This window comes from Gavia stellata, chromosome 1 (assembly GCF_030936135.1).
Source record: "Gavia stellata isolate bGavSte3 chromosome 1, bGavSte3.hap2, whole genome shotgun sequence".
NCBI classification, from domain to species: Eukaryota; Metazoa; Chordata; class Aves; order Gaviiformes; family Gaviidae; genus Gavia; species Gavia stellata.
The window spans coordinates 121,892,956-121,913,250 of NC_082594.1; the positions used below are offsets into that span (position 1 = coordinate 121,892,956).

At 41.8% G+C, this 20,295-nt stretch overlaps 1 protein-coding gene across 1 annotated transcript in view; it reads right to left on the minus strand.

The window, feature by feature from the left end:
• Nucleotides 1-244: 244 nt before the first annotated feature.
• Nucleotides 245-20,295, minus strand: part of BBX (BBX high mobility group box domain containing) — a 58,815-nt gene continuing 38,764 nt past the window's right edge. Inside the window, 5 exon segments of the mRNA XM_059820059.1 lie at nt 245-626; nt 3,459-3,651; nt 4,316-4,564; nt 11,833-11,940; nt 19,646-19,794. Coding sequence (XP_059676042.1) covers nt 539-626; nt 3,459-3,651; nt 4,316-4,564; nt 11,833-11,940; nt 19,646-19,794 — 787 coding nt within the window. The 3' untranslated portion in view covers nt 245-538.

A 20,295-nucleotide genomic window follows, 5' to 3' on the forward strand; every position in this document is an offset into this window, starting at 1 on the left:
GCATAACCTATTAATATAAACCATCTTAGAACTTAAATCTTCATGTACAAAAATGACTAAGAATATCTAATAATAACTAGTGCAGTGCGTCAGTGTTTTTGTTGTTGTTGTTTTTTGTTTTTTTTTTTTTTTTTTTTTTTTTCATTTTCATTTAGAATAACTAGGTATTATATGAAACTAGTTGCCGTACTCTCTGGTTGGTAAAAGAGATGCTGTGTGAGCTAACAGTAAAGGCAGCCTCTTTCACACCAACCACCTATTTACTGTTTAAAAGCCTTCAATAGAAAGCAAGCTCTGGGATCATTCCATTTCTGTTCATTAATAGACAATTAATATCACCCTCCTACATACTGGGTTCCAATTTGAGGACCTGGCCCAAGTTGCTAACGTCTGGTTTCCAGTGAATTCTGGGCCACTCAGAGCAATAATCACTTGCTTGCAGTCTATAGTTTCCATCATATGGACTAACTAGCTTCCCTTGGTAAAGACAAGGCTAGGATATTAGGTAAAGCACAATGTTTTACAATAAAGTGGAGCTTCACTGGTCAGCGCAGGAAATAAGCACTGGAGCCTGAGACATTTCATTTGGCTGTCCGTCATGTGGGAGCGGTGTGGCCCTCTGACTTCTGCAAAAGAAAAGAAAAGCCACCCATCATTATCTGGAGCACGGGAGGTGCTTTTATCAGACCAGAAAGGATGGAAAGCAGCACGTGCTATGGTTTAACATCTGATATTACAGCACCGTAACTCCCTGCTGCTACAGATGCCCACATACCGCTGTTACACGCTCTTTTTAGAGGTATTCCTGCAACAGTAACAAGGACAATCTGCAACACAACGCAAAGTCAGGCAAAACCAAGACATGATGGTATTTGACTACACAAAACAAAATGCATGGCTGAAGACTAAGTTAGGAGCAGGCAAGTGCTGCTACTCATTTTATAAGGGAGTGGCTTCAGCCCTCAGAAGCAGAGTACAGCTCATGCGTGGCAAAAGAAGGTAAATGCACAGAGGCATATATCATGTTAATGCGAGTCAATAGCCAGCTTTTAAGCAATATGGAAATATACTCATCAGCAGAGTTGCACGCTGGGATTACTCCAAGTTTCATGACTTAACACTTCATCAGCCCAGCACAACATCTCTTCCATTACTACAGCAGTGTTAATTTACAAATGATCCCCTGGCACAGGGTATCGTAAAAATAAACTGCGCCAGAATTATGTGCTGGAAATCAACATCAATCATCGTAGCAGATGGACTTGGGAGAGCTCCTTTACAGCTTGCCTTTTAAAATACATACACAGAGCACGTCACCGCCTGTTATCTAATCTCACAAGTCAGGTTCTATTTTTGTTACAGTATGTGTCATTTGCAGCAATGAAAATCTGGGGCCCACTTCTTATTTACACAGGGGCCACTTTCCCTCACTCTGGCACAGCTAAGATGCCAGCAGAAACGGAGGTACCAACATGCTTTGCACAACCAGAGTGCAATGCAGTGGCCTTGGCACAAAATGCAGCTCAGGCTCACAGCGCTTAACCAGGGCATGCACAAGGTAAATAAAGCTAAACAGAAGCCTGCAAATGAAAACCATGCTGCCACTTCCAGGCGAGCTCTAATTACAGTTAAAAATGAGTTTGGCTTCCATGGCCCAAGGCTCTGTGAAATTATTTAATAATTAAATTCAGACACTGAAAAAACACATCAAGCAAACCTCTAATGCTGCTGTTCTCATTTCTGGCTATTTGCAAATAAAGAAGCGAGTTGCAAAAGGTAACAAACAGTCGACAGATTAGAAAATAGAGAAGCATCGAGCCCATCAGATTTAGGTTTCTGTTTTGACTTCCATTTGGCAAGTCTGCAAGAGACATGGCTAAGTGTCTCCTGGGAAAGCGTCCTCCCCTGTTGTGATTTTCCCCCGGCGTGATTACAAGCTGGAATTTGCAACAGGTGCTGGACATGTGCTGGTTTGGTGCTTTCAGGCCTCAAGGAAGGCGCTGCACTGCTCTAGCTGCACGATGAGATGACAAAAGGTGGGAGTAAGAAAGAAAGACCCAAAGAGAAGCCTATGTACAACATTAGCTCACTTCAACAGGGACAAGAGGAGGACAAGAACCCCTATAGGAACAAGGAGGGAAAAAACCACAGCAAAGCAAATCCTGTTGCTCTTGTGCAGTTCTGGTCAGTGTTAATGGAAATCAATGAAACCACAAGGGTGTGAGTGAGAGCAGAGCTTAGCACAGCACTTCCCCAAGTCTCACTTTAGGGCTTCTGACCACAGAAGATGACAGAAACGAGTTCAGACTTTTGCTGTCTTGATAGCAGACACTTGTTTTGCAATGCTGGGAGGAAATGCCAGGCTGACTGGAGCGTGAAAACACTTCTCACCCAAAACAATGTTGCTTAAGCAAGACAACAGCTTCTGCAGAGAAGAGCTAGCAGGCTGGGTTCAGCTGACGTCTTTTCTTGTAGGGCCCCTGAGCTTCTAAAAAGCCTTTCAATGTTTGATGCACAGCCTGAACACACAGGACTGGGTTGGCCGATGGGGTCCACGAGATCAACAGTGAACTGAGGTTGTGAAAGGTTTCATCAACTGCTGCCTTGTGGAGTTTCTTAGGCAGGCAGCAATCTGTCAAATGCCATTTGCAGAGGCTGTGATGGTTTCAAACTGGCCCAGCATTTCCTCACTGATTTTCCACTGCAGGAAAGGATGGGGTTTCATCTCCAATAAGCTGCAGCATCAAAGAACAGCACTGGATAATTAAGAACCAAGGAGGAGTTGCTGGCATTGGTTTCCTCCCATCACGGGTCTAGCATGCAGGATCTGACCATGCTGAACTGATCCAACAGCGCTAAGTAACCTGCACATTCTCCACCTTATCTGTGTGGACGGCCTGCTCAGTAACTGAGAGGACCAACCCAAAGCAACGTGGCTTTCCATCACTCAGAGTTGTTCTGCCCCATGCCATTCTGCAGATGCTTTGCCTCCTACGTAGCAAAGCACAAGAGTAAAAATAACAAGTTAGCTTCCTTCAGCCATGTTCAGCATAAAAACCAGCTGAAGTTATATGAAATTCTCTCCGCAGTCTTAGGCCACTGAAAAATGCAAATCAGCATGCAATAGCTACTTAAATCTGCTATTATCTGACAAGTGGCATCTGATAATTAGAAACCCTCAACCATTAGGATCTCAAGGAGCATATGAACCTGTTTATATATGAAAATTGGTAGATAAGCTTACCAGGGAGGATTAGTTTACTGACTTATTGAAATAGGTTACATTGTCATTTAGGTGAAGACTTAACACTACTAAGTGGTGTAAAACAGACTTTCATAGAAAGCTGTGGAAGAGGAAACGCAGGCCAAATTAAACAATTTGCAATTCACATGCTTTCGGAACAAACTGTCAGCCACATACTATTCACTTAGACGACGAGGAGAAAAGAAAACCATACCTGTGTACATTTTCCATGGCTGCTACTTCTGCCAGAGCAGCTAAGCTGAAAAATGCAGACACCGCTGGCATATCTGATGTAATACTATGATTTTCTTCTGTCTCTGCATTTCTGGAGCATTCACTGTTGCAATCTGTTTCTGCACTTGATGTTTTTTGAAGAGTACTTTGTGGCAGCTCTTTTGGCTTCTCCTCTGCAACAGAAGAAAGTTAAGCTTGCAAATCTAGCCCTTAAATTCACAGCAGCCCATCGATATACTGACTAGTCTGGTGTTAACAGAATCTTTACCTTTAGGACTTTCATTTTGCAAGCGTAACCCGATTCATGCTGCAACCTCTTCTGACCCAAGCTATCAGCAGACGCACAGTTTATGAAGCAGTTTACTGATTTTGCATTCAACCGAGTTTGATCTTTTAGGTCAGGCAAGAGAGCTTTTGTGTACATTTTAGATACAGAAGTCCTGAAAGATTATCTTAACTGCAAGGACTGTAGCATTGACTGTCATATTATGGAATTCATTTTTACATCCTATAACTAGGTACAGTGTAATTTCTTTGCTGGACTGGAAACAAATTATGAAAGGTAACCGCTTTCGATTTCTCTCTGTATCAGATCTCAGTTCTTAGAGAGCAATATCCAGGGAGAGAAGACAGATTTGGGCATTCAAACAAAAGAAGTTGGCCATTATGGACTCACTGATTTTCCCAGTTGATTGATACCTGTATTTTAAAGAATGACCTTTCTAAGCAGATATGAAACCAAGCTAATTGAAAAATCCTTCCCTGATAGGTTGCTTGTACTCCCAAACCTTCTCCAACTATTCAGTTTTAACAAAATTTGAACTCGAATTTCCTTACCCAGTGTCCCTCCTGCTGGTGACACTCGACCATCTGCTGTTCGGACAAGATGTGTGATCTTAGTTTTCCTTGCTTTCCTTTTCTGGCTGCCAACTAAAGGCTCATGCATCATTGCTGGCTCTGGAGTGTTTAGGGCAGATATAGAAATTTTATTCTTCCAAGCAGACTCACTGGAATTTCTGTCTTCTGAGAATATGGCTGAAAGAGGATAAAAATGCAGTTTTACATGTAGAAAAATTCAGCTACTAGCTATGCTCATTTACCATTTTGCATCTATCTGCATAAAGCCTTCCCTCACAGGTACTCAGAGCATAACCCATGGCAAGATATGATCCGAATGCTGCAGATACTTGCAGGGGAATAGTAGCATCAGCTCTTAAAGATATCCCCGAAGGTTCAAGTTTCTAATATTTGCAAAGAAAACTATGAGACGGGCAGTAGCACTTCAGTGGGAGCAGGGTATCACACAGTCTGTATAAAACACTCCGCAACAGAAGATGCCAGCAAGTAGCTAAGAGACAAAATGTATTTAAGGAACAATAATGGTCCTCACATAAGCTTATCTTAGCTCACAGATGGACTCAGAAGCAGAATTCAGGAATTCCTACCTAACCCCTAGTCTTCCCTCTATAGTCACTCTATGTTGTCTCCTCTAAACAGAGGGAAATACTGCCTTTTACAAAACAACAAACCTTCAAAACCACCCAAAAGGCAGCAAATACAAAAGCAGAGGTGGATCACAGTTGAAGACAAGAATGATAAAAAAAGAAAGCGAGCATGGGATACCATGACGGAAATACTGCCTACATAAAGTCAGAGAGTGAGAAAGGAACAGTTTGAATCTTTCTCAACAGTACCAGTGTTGGCATTTTGAAGTAGCCTTCTGACCTGAACTGGAACATGATGACAAATTTTCACCTGACTGAACAGTCACTTTAATCTTGTTCATGAAGAAATTGGTCAGACAGCAATCACAAAATGTATTTAAGCTTCCAAAGTCTGAGGTCAGTGTATAGTCATCAATCGCTGGTAACTTCCATTGATTTAATAAGCCATACTGCTGATACCATGGGGTATCACTCGTCCACAAATTTAATGTGACATCGTTTTTCCTTCTGTGATAAAAGTATTATGAGGCCTACCCCATCTGTGATCACTGTAAACTAGGATTAGAAAGAGACTACAGCTAGCAAAGGGAATGCCCAACTAATTTCTTACAGATGCCTGTCTAACCTGTTTTGAAATAGGGAGCACTCATGGCATCTGCACCAAGTCCTTAGGGTATTTTTTCCCAGTGCACTGCCATCCTGAATGATCACATATTTTTTCCTAATGCCTGCACCTCATCATTTTCATGCATTTTCAACTCATTATTTTCTTTACTACATATCAGGTTATACCTCATCTCTTTGCAACAGTCCTTTATATATTTCACAGCTGTTACTGTGTCTACAGTAGCTTTTTCTTCCCCACAATTTCTTTCAATCTTTCTTCCCGTTTTAAAGATATGTTTAAGACGCATTTGTGCACCTTCTGAGTGGTAGGACCAGCAAAAATTACACACACAAAACTCAAGCCAGAGTGCAAACAAGTGCTCTTTCAGAAGGGCTCAGCACTGAACAAGACCAACCTCCTCCACTGAGACTGGTTGTGTCACCCAGGAGCACCCAACCCCACAAACCACGCGCAATAGCCAAGCAGTCTGCATGGACTTTGCCCTCTTTCATTTTAGTGGCTATTTACTGTTTATTTATTGTTTGTTTCGTAGATTTAATGAGCTTCTTTAACTGTTAACTGTGCGAAGATGTGGACTGGGTGAAGAGAATAGCTATAACACATTTCATCCTGTTAGCTGTTGCGCTTTGCTCTGTTGTTTTAAGTGGGAAGGGACCTTTTATTGGTTTATGGTGTAAAAATACAATCAAATCTAGTACATATCTGTAAGAACATTTGGAAATGCTCCAAACCTTAATTTGTTTACGTTCTTAATTCACTTTCATATCTTCTCTTGTAAAACATTGTTGAACTTGTGCATACTCTTTATTTTGAAAAAAAGCACACAGCTTCAATTAGCTTTTCTCAGTGTTTAGCTATAGCTGCTAAGCTTTCCAGAGCAGAGCTATGCTGTAAAACTTACTTTTTGTAAAAAGAGCATGAGAAATCACAAGAAAAGATCGACCCCGTAACAGTCCAATTAAGTAGAAGCACCAATGACTTCAAATGTGACTTTCAAGTAACTCAATAGGGCTAATAGTTAAATGTTCAGATAAGACCAAAATCTTAATTGGAATGTGTAATTAAATGGGCAGCTTTTTCTCTAGCTTTCTTATTTGGGGATTCATAAGCATTGATTATGTATTAACATAATGGTTTGGTTGTAGTCCAACACTATTTGTTAATTCTGATTCGGGGATTTGCTCTAATTAGATAGTACTTTGACAGTGCTGTTTAATTCTAGTTTGATTGAGTTTATAATGGCTGTAATCTTAGTAAGGTAAGCCAGTGTTTTTATTAAATGTAAAAAAAAAAGGGACAGACATGATTTCAAACAATAAACAATATATGATAGAAAGAAACCTGATTTGGTATGTTTTTAATTAGATGTGTTGTACATTACAAGCCATGTCAGGTCACTAGAAATTAACTTGATCGGTCAATACAGTAGGCAGTTCCCTTTTACATTTGTTTTCTTTCTCATACTGTATGCGTCAAAAAGCTCAAGAAATTAAAAATAAGAAAAAACCTTGAAAGGTAAAATAAAAAGAGGCGATAGTTATTAAAGACTAAGAAGGAGTACACGATGTTGGCATGTTTGACTAAGAAATAGCAGAAGGTGGCTGACAAACTCAGGATGCAGCAAATGTATTCCCGCTCCATGTTTTAAGGTTTTTCAGTCCTTGAAATGAGACTTGAGAGTCCTCTACTTTTTTTTCCTCCTCTAGCTCTAAAGTAAGCTCTTTATCACTTCACGTAACATTGCTGCCATAGTTTTGAAGAAGGAAGGATTAAAGGTGAACAATGAATGAGTATTTTTGTGTGGGTGGGTGGGTGGAGGGTAGGTGTTGAAGGGAAGAGCTTTTTTCCTTCTCTAGCAGTCTTAGTGGACGTTGTGATAAGAAATCGTTTCATTGACTTCTTTACAGATTGTTATTCAAGCAGACATAAAACCTAACTTGGAGGAAATCGCACAAAGGCTTCACTCACAAGACCCTTTGCCCTGAACTCCAGAGAAGAAAGGAGTCCATGCTTCAACAACTGTATAGCTAAGCTAGGTGCTAATAGGGGTCCTCCTGCACCTCCTTCAAGAGGAACAGCACCCCATTGCTTCAACTGACAATGTCATATTGGGTCATATTGGACAATGTCATATGTCCATATGGACGCTCCGAACCAGGACTTGGTTTTGCTGTGCAGAAAGCACAGGGCTAATCAAGTTTATTAAAGAAAAATATGGGGAATTAATTTCTTTAATCCATTTCACATCCTTTCTGCTTCCACACAGTCCTGCTGTTCAAGAGCTGGTCCATGAAGAGCTCAGCTAATTTTGAGGAGAATGCTGTCTAGAAATGAAATGAGGTCCTGCAGCTGCTGTGCAGTCCTGCAAACAGGTATTTACATGGTTAGCTTTCTGCATGACAGCAGCACATGCAGAACTACAGGGCTATTTTTGTAAGCAGAGTTGAGCGCATGATATGAAGATGTGGGCCCTTTGGCATGCTTACACCACAGCGACAAAAAGGATTTTGAGGGAAAAACATGTAGAGCTCTATGCCAGATGGTTTTCTGAGCTAGATTTGTTAAAAGTTAGCATGGACAGTTTACCCTATTCTGCAGGCATGCAGAGCACATCTAGTCTTATTTCCCCCCATCTTTGTGAACAAGAAAAATGAAGTCAGTTGGGCTGACTCAGCACACCACAGAAGAGGACAAGCTTTTCAGAGTGAACCCCAGCAAGACACAGACAGATTTAAAAGAATTTCTTCAGCAATGCTTATCTGTACAAGAGAGAGCTGCAGAAGTTTAACCACATTTAGTGGAGAATGAATGTTCTGTGGGTCTAAGCATGCTAGTATGAAGAAGGAAAGGTGGGCTGTAATGCTTTAGCGGTCTTTATGAAGTTAAAAAGGGGAAGCCTAGCAAGGCAGAGCAAAGAGGAACCACTTCACCAAGGAAGTGATGCCAAGCATGCTCTGACCTATACCCTGGTGGAAATTCCAGCTCTTCTGACAAGGGGATGCTGTTTCAATACCACTCATGGGGTCAGGCGGCACACAGAGATGCAGGAAGGGCTGGGGACTAACAAGCAGAGAGCCACCAGCTGACAAAGCAGCAGACGGTCAAGCCAGGTGTCTGGAACAGCTGCCTGGATGGGAAACTCTGCTGCATGAGCCTGTGCTGACCCAGCCCTCTTCCAGCCTGGACGGATGCCACAGGCAGAGTGGCAGAGAGCTGCCGGCTCCCTCCGGGCTGCAGGCCCCACGCAACAGGGCTTTCTCAGCAGGAAAAAAAGAAAGGTCATTCTGCTGATGGTCTGCGCTTTCTGTTCTTTCTCAAACATACGTGCTAAGGCTGTACAGACTGATGTGGGTGCGGTAGAGCTGATGGAGGATCAGTAGCCGGCAGTTAGCTCTACCAGCCACAGGAGACAGGGCTCCTTCACACACCAGGTAGTGTTAAGACTGGTGTATATGTTCACCGTCTCTTCTCCCCTTCCAGTGCAAAGGCCAGCACTGCATCTGGTTGTTCCGCAAACCATGCATGAGCCCTCAGCACAGGTCACTAAATGTGCCTGCAAGGAGTCAACAGTTGTGACTTAGCCCTTGTTATTTCAAATATTGCTTTCCACCAGAAAGCCTTGACAGTGTGGCAGAAAATAAATCTCTCAGCAGAGTGGTATTCAACCTCCCCAAACAAGGATGGGTCCAGCTGTGCTTCTGTCAGCCTTCCTAAGGAAGTGACGTATCTCTTAACATACTCAGTTGCATTACTGCATGCTCTCTGCTAGAAGGAGGCAGGGGTTGTGGCATGTCCACCAGTATTTTACTGGGCTGTATCTATATAAACACCTGCAAACTCATAATACAGTGATTTGCACTGGTGATGCGGTGTACAATGTGGTCACATGGAGTCAAAATTCACTCAGATACTCAAACCAGAGACAGACCCAGACAACATGATCCAATCACATCAAAATTTACCTTTACCGCACTTAATTTTCTTCATTCAAAACACAGATGCACACAGGCACACACACTTTTCAAGATGATGCAACATGAATCCAGCATGACCTCTGCTGACAGCAACCCTTCCAAGTGTCTTCTCTCCAGCTAGAAGAATATTCAAGCTCCTTCCTCCAACAAAACTAACTCCATAAAAATCAAACTCACACATTATAGACTTGTGACTCACCACAAGTCTAGACTAACCACAAAAAGGAGTTGAAATTTTCATTTAGTGTTTGATTCACTAAACCCTTGTATATTTGAATTGTAATGAAGGTGCTGTGATTCCCAGCTTGAATGCTGCAGAATATGGGACAGTGGAGTCAAAGAGTTTAGGGCCCTGCTGCCTACGAACTCGTGAAAGGATGAAGTTATGTAGGTAGCACACGATGGCGAGGCTGTACGCCACCTGCCAAGGCCATACCCACACTGCACTTTGCTGATCATTGCTTTGCTTTCAGTGTCACTACATGGTATACTTAAAGAGTATGCAAGACCCCAGATTTTTTTCCCCTTTGAAACTCAGAGAAAATGCAATTCTCCACTAATATATATATCCAATGTCTTTCCTTTGATGACTTCTACATGGGCGGCGTAAAACTGGCAAGCTCCTCGCGTCTTTGCTTCAGTCTTGGGAGGAACTTAGCAAACTGGCCCTACTCCAGCAAATGCACAGACACATCTTTAATGTTTAGACACGATGACATTATTCACATGCTTAACTTCCAAGGACGTGCCTCTGTGTTGTGCTGGAACGAGGCCAGGGTACTCAACACTTGCCAGGCTTGAATCTTTGATCACAGTGCACACTTCACTTTGTATCAAAACAGGCTGGTTTCTTTTAATCAAATGGAGGTTTTGACATTTTGTTTAACCACGTTTTGTATCTGCAGATTTTAAGATATTTATATTTTTTACTCTATTATGTATTACATGCTTTCTGTTTCTTTTCCCACAGGAGAATTTAAACACCCATTTTTCTTACTATTTTGTCTACATGGTCTATTAATAATTCAGGGACAAAAATCTGAATGGCACCCAATAAAAGCTATGTTAATGTATGATGCCTTTTTCACACCAGCATGGAAGCAAGATAGTTACTTTTCATGAGTGACTCTCACAACATGTTTGTTGTACAAATACAACGTAACAGAGCAAGTAATTTCAAAATATTTGCAAAGTTGAATGCAGCAGAGCTGGCAGAGCCTATGTGGGAAAATAGTGCACATGCACCACAGAGGACACAAAACGTAGATTCAGGAAAAGAGAGAAAATGACATAGCCAAGCCTTAGGGAAAGATATTAAGCATAAAGGTAGCTGGGGGAACTGGAGATGGGGATAGCAATTTTATTATCTTTAAAAGAGACACATATGGATGGGGAAAAAAGATGGAAGAAATTCATGGAGCTACCTAAGTAAGCAGAACCAGAGAGGCTCTTCTACACCACAGGGACGATGTGGAAGAGAACTCCACTGTGGAAGGGCTAAGGAACAGCCTGGGTGTGTGTGATTTGGATAGCATGGGCAACATGACTACAAAAGAAAAAAAAAAAAAAAGAAAGGCCCAGGGAAGCAGGCTAAGCTACAATCCTGTACATACTGTACACTTGAAAATGCCCCTCAGAGTTGTATGTAGGTATACAGGACCACAATACTGTAACAAGGAAAAGACTTCGGAGAGCTACCAGCAGGACAGCGGGCAGAGCAAGTCCAGGACATAACTTAAAAAACTGTCAAAGTTATCTTCAATCTGAGGCAAACAGAAAGCTGGTTAAGATTTCTACAGAGGGAGGGCTGGTTTAGGTTAGTATTTCTGAGAGCTGGTGCAGAAACAAGCTCTTAGATCCGGACCAGCTGCAGCCTGCAAAGTTCTAGACAGGAGGAAACACAGGGAGAGGAGATAGGGACATGGATAAATGCTCTGACAAAGGGATAAATAATATGGTCTCTGACATAGAAGGGGTGGAGATAAGAGCAACCAAAGGACTAAAGAGCTATGAGCTGTGGAAGATAAAGAGTTCAGGGCCAACTGCAGAACTGCCCTTGCTTTGTCAGCTCTGCTGCATGGTGTCTGGAGCAGGGAAACTGTAATTAAGGGAGATGCCAATTAAAAACAAAACAGCATCATACTGGAATAAAGTAATATGATCAGCTGGAGGCAGGAGCTAATGGAATCAAAGCAGACAGGGAAATAAGGGACCAAAGCAATCAAAGACTAGAGAGCTGAGTAGCCTCTGTCTAGAAGCATTTCCCCGAGACTGAATTTGAGAGAGAAGGCGGCCCAAAACCTTAACTAAGTAATGCACCAGTACCTGTGTCCGGAACATTAAGCTTCTCCTTTCTGTGCTTACATTTGCTGACAATTTTGTGGAATAAGCTCTTTTTCTGAGACTGGAATGAACCTACAGACAACATTAATAATACATACTTTTAATTAGCAGTTTTAAAAAGAGTACAACAGTCACAGTATGTACTATACAACCTCCCCTTCCACTAATACAGGATGCCATTTCATGGGGAAGCACAAAACCTGACCTTCTCCCAGAATGACTCTGGAGGCTTTCAGCAGGCTGTACTTCAACCCAGCGGCTCCCAATGCTTAAGCGCATACAAAGCATTTTGGAGAATGATCACCTTTGGAAAGCTTAGCCATACAATAAAACAAAGGTTTTGCTTGCTTCTTTGTTTAAAGATACGCTCTCTTTTGGCTGTGTACTGGATTTGGCTGGAATGGAGTAAACTTTCCTCATAACAGCCTGAAGAGTGTTGTCTTTTAGACTGGTGACCAGAACAGTGTTGGTAACACACCAATGTTTTAGTTACTACTGAACAGTGTTTATAGAGAGCATCAAGATTTCTCTTTCTCACTCTGCCACCCCGGCGAGTAGGTTGAGGGTGCACAAGAGGTTGGGAGGGGACATAGTTGGGACAGCTGACCCACACTGACCAACAGGTATTTCATACCATATAACATCATGCTCAGCAATAAAACTGGGGGGAGAGCTTTTTCCAAAGTAGTCATTGCTCAGGGTCAGGCTGGACATCAGTTTGTTGGTGGTGAGTGCTGGCTTTTGCATCACTTGTTTCTCCCCCCTCCCACCCCCTTCACTTATTAAAACTGTATCTTGACCCATGAGGTCATCTTCTTGATTTTGCCCTTCCAGTTCTCTCCCCCATCCCACTGGGGAAGGGCGAGTAAGCGACAGGGTGGGAACTTACCTACCAGCCAGGGCCAACCCACCACAGCATGCAAGAGTTACCTTTGCCTTTCTGGTGACCAGAAATGAGTTTATACTAAGGACAGAATAAAAGCTCCCAGGAGAAGAAGGTGAGATTATGCCCAGCTCATGGTATCATTCCTACTTTGATAGCAGTCTTTGCTAGTAGTAGTCAGAAGACATCCTATGTGACATCAGACCACAAAGCATGCCACTAGCAGAGGTCATCAAGAAGCCATCCTTTGTCTCATTAATGGGTAAACAGTGATACAGCAGCAACATAACAGACCAAAGATATAACAGATGCATAATCTCTACACTGCAAAGCCATTTTTATGGAGTTACTTTTCAGAAACTGCACTTTAAAATTTTATTTCCAAAGATACAGCAGGCAAGCAAGTCTTCAGGCTAAAACCAGACCTGCCCAAACAGCAATGAGATGCACTGCATGTGACAAGACGGCTTATAGCCTAACAAGAGGGTGTCCTCCCCACCATCTGCAGCTGACTTGGAACAGGATTCTACCCACCACAAATACAGTCCTCCTCCACTCTTCCTCATCCTTAAAAGGAATCAGACACACACATTGGCTACTGAGACACAACTGCAACCATGTAGTAACACGCAACCAAGGTAAGTCTACATCATGCATCTGCGATTTGCCTTCACTGACTCTCTATATGCAGGGAAAGAAGGAGAAAAGTGTGTAGCACATGGAAAAAGGATCTAGTCTTATGAGGGGAAAGCCATTCATAGACACTAGGCTGTTTGAATAATATTGAAAATTACTGAGAGAAAGCTAAAATCCAGCCAGAAACAGGCATAAAAACCCTTAAGATTTTGTACATTTTGGTTTTGTGGCTCACTGCTGCTTGTTTTTTACTACTGAAGAAATCAAAACTTTGGGAAAAGATTAATAATCTCCCAAAATTGCAGAAGTCAAACAACAAACCAAATAAAGTCCAAGCGAGACACCATCTTAGGCAACATCAGCTTGAATCTGAATAGCTTTACTGGAACTTGTATAGAAAATATCAGAAAGTTCAATAGAAGAGGCCACATTCACTCAAACCGATTCAAGTGTCATTCCGCGAATTTTACAATAGCTCCCTGAGTATCACAGAGTTGGATAAGCAGTCTAGTGTCAGTGCAATAAAAATGCAAATCAAGGAATGAAGAAGCTCAGGCAGGTTGAGGGAAAGCCTAAGTGAAAAAGCTCCGCTCTTCTGAAGACTAAGGTCAAACACTTCATCCACATCAAGAGAGACAAGTCTTCCCACAACAGTTCCACAAGAAGACAGAGGGAAAGGTACGTAACGAGATGATTCTTATGACATTTTTATTTTTTTTTTTAAGTAGCAAATTAGTGATTTTTGCAGGTGCTTGGAATAAGCAACACATTCCATAGTATCACAGAAGTCTCCACTTCCACAGCTCAGCCTGCACCCTATATAGACCGTTTCAATCAGTATCATAGACTGTCAGCCAGTGCCAGCAACTCTAAGCAGAATAACTGAGATGAAAAACTCACAAAAAAGATGACAAGCGCTGCATGAAGAAGGAAACCTGTGTCTTTCATCTCTTTTCTACCATCCAAGGCACCTTTGTCGTATGCTTATATCTGTGACATATAAGGTACTCCAAGGCACACGATACTTGCATGTAAAATTTTGTTCCCAAATGGAAAATTCAATGACATTGACTTCAGCAGGGTCAAAAGAGAAGCTGCCTTTTCATAAGGAAACTTCCCATTTCCTACCCTTTTAGCTGTTATTCCTGTGAGACAGTGCCCATTGACACCTGAACACCCTCTGGCCACGAATACAGTGAAAGAGAAGATGGGCTAATAGCTAAGTAAGTCAATGTGTCATACCTGGACCTGAGAATATAACTTCTGACTCTATGAGAAACTCCATCCACACTCTGTCTGAGCTACTTAGAGTGAACTAGAGGATACGCTCACTGTCCTCTGTGAAAAGCCAACTTACAATCACTTTCACACTTACGCATACAAGTTGTCTAGTAATTACTGAACAGACTACCTGGTGGTTCTTTGAAAATGGCCACATCCCATCCTGCCTTTAGATTAAGGCCTAAGCCAATGAACTGCCAGATACAGCATCTTTGCATGGCATATCCAGGTATGAAAACCAGGGCTTTGCTTTTAACAGAAATTAACTGAACTAAACCAATATGGAGAAGGCAAAATATCGTCTGGACCGGAGAGGACATCTGCCTGTAGGAAAGGCTGAACAAGGGGGCATTCCTGAGATCATGTGCTGGTTTTGGCCGGGATGGAGTTGATATCCCTCTTCAGGCTCTCACTAGCAGGTGCCCCAGGGGCACAGTTTAGGCACACTGGCCCATGCAGGAGCTCACAGGAGGCCTGGCTGGGCTACACCTGGTTCATGGGGACAGCAGGCAAGCACTCCCAGACTTGGGACAAGTGCCACTTGTCAACATTCAATCCAGAGAAAATCCATGACTGAAAAAACTAACTAACCTAAAAGGCTTGCTGTTAGGCAGTGGACCCTGATGCGATTTCCTATAGAAAGCTGAAAAAACCCCTTTTAATGTAGTTTACTTGCTATCGTTATACAGCCATTTGCAAGTGTAAAGTAAGTCCTTTTCTCATGCTCATCATTCTCTATTGGAAGTATTCTACATGGCTCTTCCTTTCCCTAGCACTTCAGCAGTTGCCACAGGATTTAGCCACCTGCTAATCCCTGGCTTGTCCATTGTGCTCACTGAGGGCAGTAGGGATTTCCTCCAGGGAATACTCACTACGGCCAACCCAACGGCAGCTGCTCGGGGAAGCAGTAGGGAAGAAAATGAACCCACCATACATAACAAACCATAACTGCATTTCCTCCATATTTCGGGGCATATGGCCCCGCTGCTCTCACAAAGTTCCCTGTTTTAAAGGGCCTGATCAAATAGAGAATGCTTCAATGTGATTGTAAGAAAACCAGGACAAACAGATTTGTCTGGGCATTTCTGCATCTCTCAGGAGGTGCTTTATTTTTAGGTCATGATCTCTGGAACATTACGGCATGAGATCTCCAGGCATCTGACTGCTTTAAACTGAGCCAAAAAAAGCCCCCGAGCTAAGACCGAGAGGAATGCCACAAAGAAACATCCATTTTAAGCTGATGCTTTATTTCTAGTCCTAGAAGCCACAGACAAAAAAACCCCACAAACCTGCAGACAATCCCTTTCCCAAATAAAAGCACACTATGCATTGCTCTCCTTGCCTTCCCAAAATGAAAGCTTTAGCGAAGTGCTTAGTGTGTAAGTGAGCATTTCTTCACAGCACAAGGCAGAAATAATGACTATGCCTGTTGCTCATTTTTGCATACAAGCAGATTAGTGACTCACCGCAGACTGCTGACTTCTATGTGGTGGGATGTTTTGGCACATATGCCATTGGAAAGAAAAAAAAAAAAAAAAAGAAATCAGTCACAGCTCCAGCAAATGTCGGAGCAGGCCATCTGCACAGATTCAGTATAGCTGTGTTTCTCAGCCATTTTGTGACATTATTATTGTATATGCACATGCCCAGTTCAAAATGCTTGAGGCAGAATTTGCCCAAGCTCCTGCTCCCACTGAAGAAAGACCCCCATTAATTTTAGTGGGAGCAGAGTTTGGACAATTTGGAAAGCTCTGGGGAAAAAACTGCCTCATTTCAGAAAGTTCAAATTTTCCCTTATACATGTGGATTTGAAGCAGCTTTCACATTACAGGGTTCTTCGGGTGTTTTTATATGAAAAGAACTGGCTGAAGTGAGGACTGGACCTGACAAACACAATGGAAGGAGTCAGTGGGCACTGACCCACTCATTTTCCGCTTAGGAGTAGGAAAACATCCTGACAATTCTGGCAATTTGGGTCAAGTAGCAGATCAGGCCTCTTGTAGGTATAGGTTAATGACATTTGACAGAAAAATCAATCTGGCACCATTTACTCCAAAAAAAAACCCCCACCATATTAAGGCATACAGCCCTAGTTATGGGGTGGGGGAGTGGGAACACCCCAAAACCAACAAACAAAAACATTTCTCCATTTTTATTCACCTAACATCTTGGGGAAGTTTTAGTGTGCAGCACTCCAACCTGTTTTCCAAATTTTAAATGTAATTTAGTAGGCACTGATCTGTAGACTGCCAAAATTAAGTACTTATCTGAGAACTGAGAACGCCTGGGAAGTTTATGATCCTGCATATGCTCATTGAGAAAAAGCAGGGAATGATTTTGAAGAGTGTTTACTAAACCTACCCCTAGTGATTATTATCTGTTGTTTGGAAATATCCAGAGGCCCCAGCCACTAGTAGGCACCATTTGTGCTGGACATCTCTTCGAATTACCTTACATACAAACACAACCCCAAGGAAGAGCAAGCAGCAGAAACAACTCCACACAACACAACAATGCAGAGCACAGCAGAGCAAAGTTAAGGTCTCCTACATCCCAACAGTCACACCCATAAGACTATACTGACCCTTCGTGGTTCATGCTCATCACATTGCAAGAATAAGACATTACTTTTGTTTAATTCTGATGGTGTAAAAAACCACGGTAATGCAAAAAACCCAGAACCATTCCAAACCAAGGTCTTTGCACAAGATGCCACTTTCATCTCCTGCAATACTTGCAGGAGCCTAGTTTGCAGACCTGTATGCTTAACACCTTTGGAGGTCGGTATTCTCTAACCACTTTTGGACTCGTCACAGTTCACAGGCAAGCCAACAGCATGACGAGGCTGAATGGCCTGTCAGTACACCACGAATTAAACTGGGGATTCAGCTAAATGAACGTCAGGCTCAGCTGGAACAGTTTCCCTACTAAGCCAGTAAGCTTGCTTCTATGCAGTTTGGTTCAGGTCGTTTCAAATCCACAACTCACACCCTAATTTTAAGCATCCTAACGAAATAAAACAAACTAAAATAGATCCATTGCCATGGAATATTTACTTTTTAGCAATCTTTCTTTTCCAAAAGAAAAATGGTTTGTTGGAAAGTTTTTCAGCTACCTCTTGAGAGCTGAACTTCACTCTCCAGGGAGGTGGGATGACTGACACAAGCTGACAGCTTGCCCAGCTAACTTGAGTGAACTCAACATTCGTTGAAATTAGGAGCAGGTATCAGTAGCTCTGTCTGGATTTAGTTCAGGGCTGCAGTGAGATGTTCACTACAAAAACAGCAGTGTCATCATCAGATATTTCTGCCCTGGGGCTGCTTACTGCAACCCCACAGCTCAGTTGGTGGAAAAGTTCTTGTGACTGTTTACCATCTGCTTCAGTGCAAAGTCAGCTGGCTTAGTTTAAAGAGCCCTTACTGTCAGCTAGAGGCAAATGCTCCATGGCCTCCTCCGCAGGGCTGTGCCAAAACTACTTCTATCAGGCTTCTAACCTGCCTGCAGTTATGTTTCTGACCTTCCCTTGAGACATGGCTGAATATATTCCTAAGCTTTTTAAGTGATGCAAACCAGGATAAAAATTAAGCTCTTGCATATGAACCTAGCCAAAAGTAGAACGCAGTTCTGGGCTACCTGACTTGAGGTAGCATTCTACCGTGCCATTACCAAACAACACAGGGCCTGAACAATTTTTAGACATACAGACACTTGAACAGGTAAATACTGTAGCAGGAAATCCAAGGAGCTGCTATTACAACTTCAACGGACAGATCACGGTAGATGAGGAGTTCTTGTTCCCAAAAGATGTTGCTTAATTACAGTATGATAGTACCATGGTTAAAGCAATTCATTCATGCTCACTGAAGAGGTTCTGTCAAATACATACCATAAAAAAATGAAAGGCATTTGAAGTCACAATGCACTTGGTATTAGCACAAGTCTAATTTTGCAAAAGTGACTGTTCCCCATCTAATTATATAAATACAAAAATCAATACCAAAATTGGCATGCACTAGAAAAGAACAGCTGCTCAATCCTGTATACTGTAATGTGATTATTTGTGAAGAATTCACAAGGTATAGACCTAATCCAGGGTCACCTGGCTAAAATAACGGTATTAGATCTGAAAACCTGTCAGTCAGTGGAACTACCATAGTGGCAGAAAAGGAAACCAGCTTCACATTGTGAACTGTGCATCATAAGGATTCTTTTGAGCGTGCTTTTATCTTGGAGGATTACTGGTACGTCATTCCTTCATTTTGTGATGCTTCTGTACTGTATATGCATCAGTATTTCTGCCACAGTCTAAAAGTAGTTTCCCCTACCATATTCTCGCTTCTCTACCACCCCTGTGCCACAGGTTGTCTGTATATAAAATGGCCAAATGTGTCATGAGTTTCTCCCTCCAAGAGCCTCCGCAACGGAGCCGGGTATGGAATTGTCTTTCCTGTCCTCTAATCTTTTTTTATCATGTCAGGGCATTTTTGCTCCAAAGTTATGATAGAGAGTTAAAATCTTGATTAAAAAAATCCAAGTGTTTCATTCAGATATCTCTGGTATCTTATGTTTTAATTTATAGAGCCTAAAATTACACTAGAATGCAAACCAGCATAAAACTATGTTTTGAAAAATACCAAGACGTAACCTTTTGATCATCTGCCATTTTTTCCCCATTTTCTCCTGGGAAAAGTTGTCAAATCCACCTACCTCAAATATCCATGTTTTTGATAAATTTGTTTGCTATGAGGAATATATTTCATGGACAAACTCTAACCAGTTCTACTCAGCATGAAAATCAGGAGTCAAGAGTACATCCTGAAAACTAACCCAGGTGAGAACCAACTAACTTCAGTGCTAGAAAAATGTTTCCTTTGACTTCCCACTTTTCACATACAACAGTAAAGTAAGAAAGTATAAATTCCTGAGCTTGTTGTAGCATTGTTGTTGCTTAAGAATGTATTGCACATGGTAATTTACCTTTGTTGGATTTTGATTGTTCAGATGAACCGCTTCCAACCTTCCTCTTTTTCCTCGGAACAGCTGAATTTTTCCTGTCAAAGGTAATAGGACTGTATTGAGGGAGGCTGTTGAATTTCTTTTCAAATTCTTCTTCCAATTTTGCTAAGCTAAAGGGGAAACAAAACCAATCAAATTAAATGTAACTCCGTTTCTGGAGAAAAAGTATATTGTTTAGGAGCATGTGTGCGTATATACATACCTATCTACATATAGAGAGGGGGAAGAGATAAGCGCACACACACTGTAAGCAAACTAGTATATATTAATCCAACTTTGGGATGAGAATGTACACTCCAGCTTCTGCATTTGTAACTCAATACAAATTGATTACATTAGTGGCATATATTAAAATTAGAAAAAAAAAAATCAATGTCACGCTGGTGACATGTAGCTCTGTTTGCTGCACAGATTCGCACAGAAGATTTGTCTGTTCTGTCAGGGGAATGAAAAAAAGACAATAAAATCAATAAATAAACAAACCAATAAAATAACTTCACATAAAAGTCCTTACACCAGAATGAAAACAACAACAATTCAAACCAGAAGAAAAATGTCAAACTATTCAATCTTCTGGGGATATTCTAAAACCTGATGCTTTGGGGTGGGAA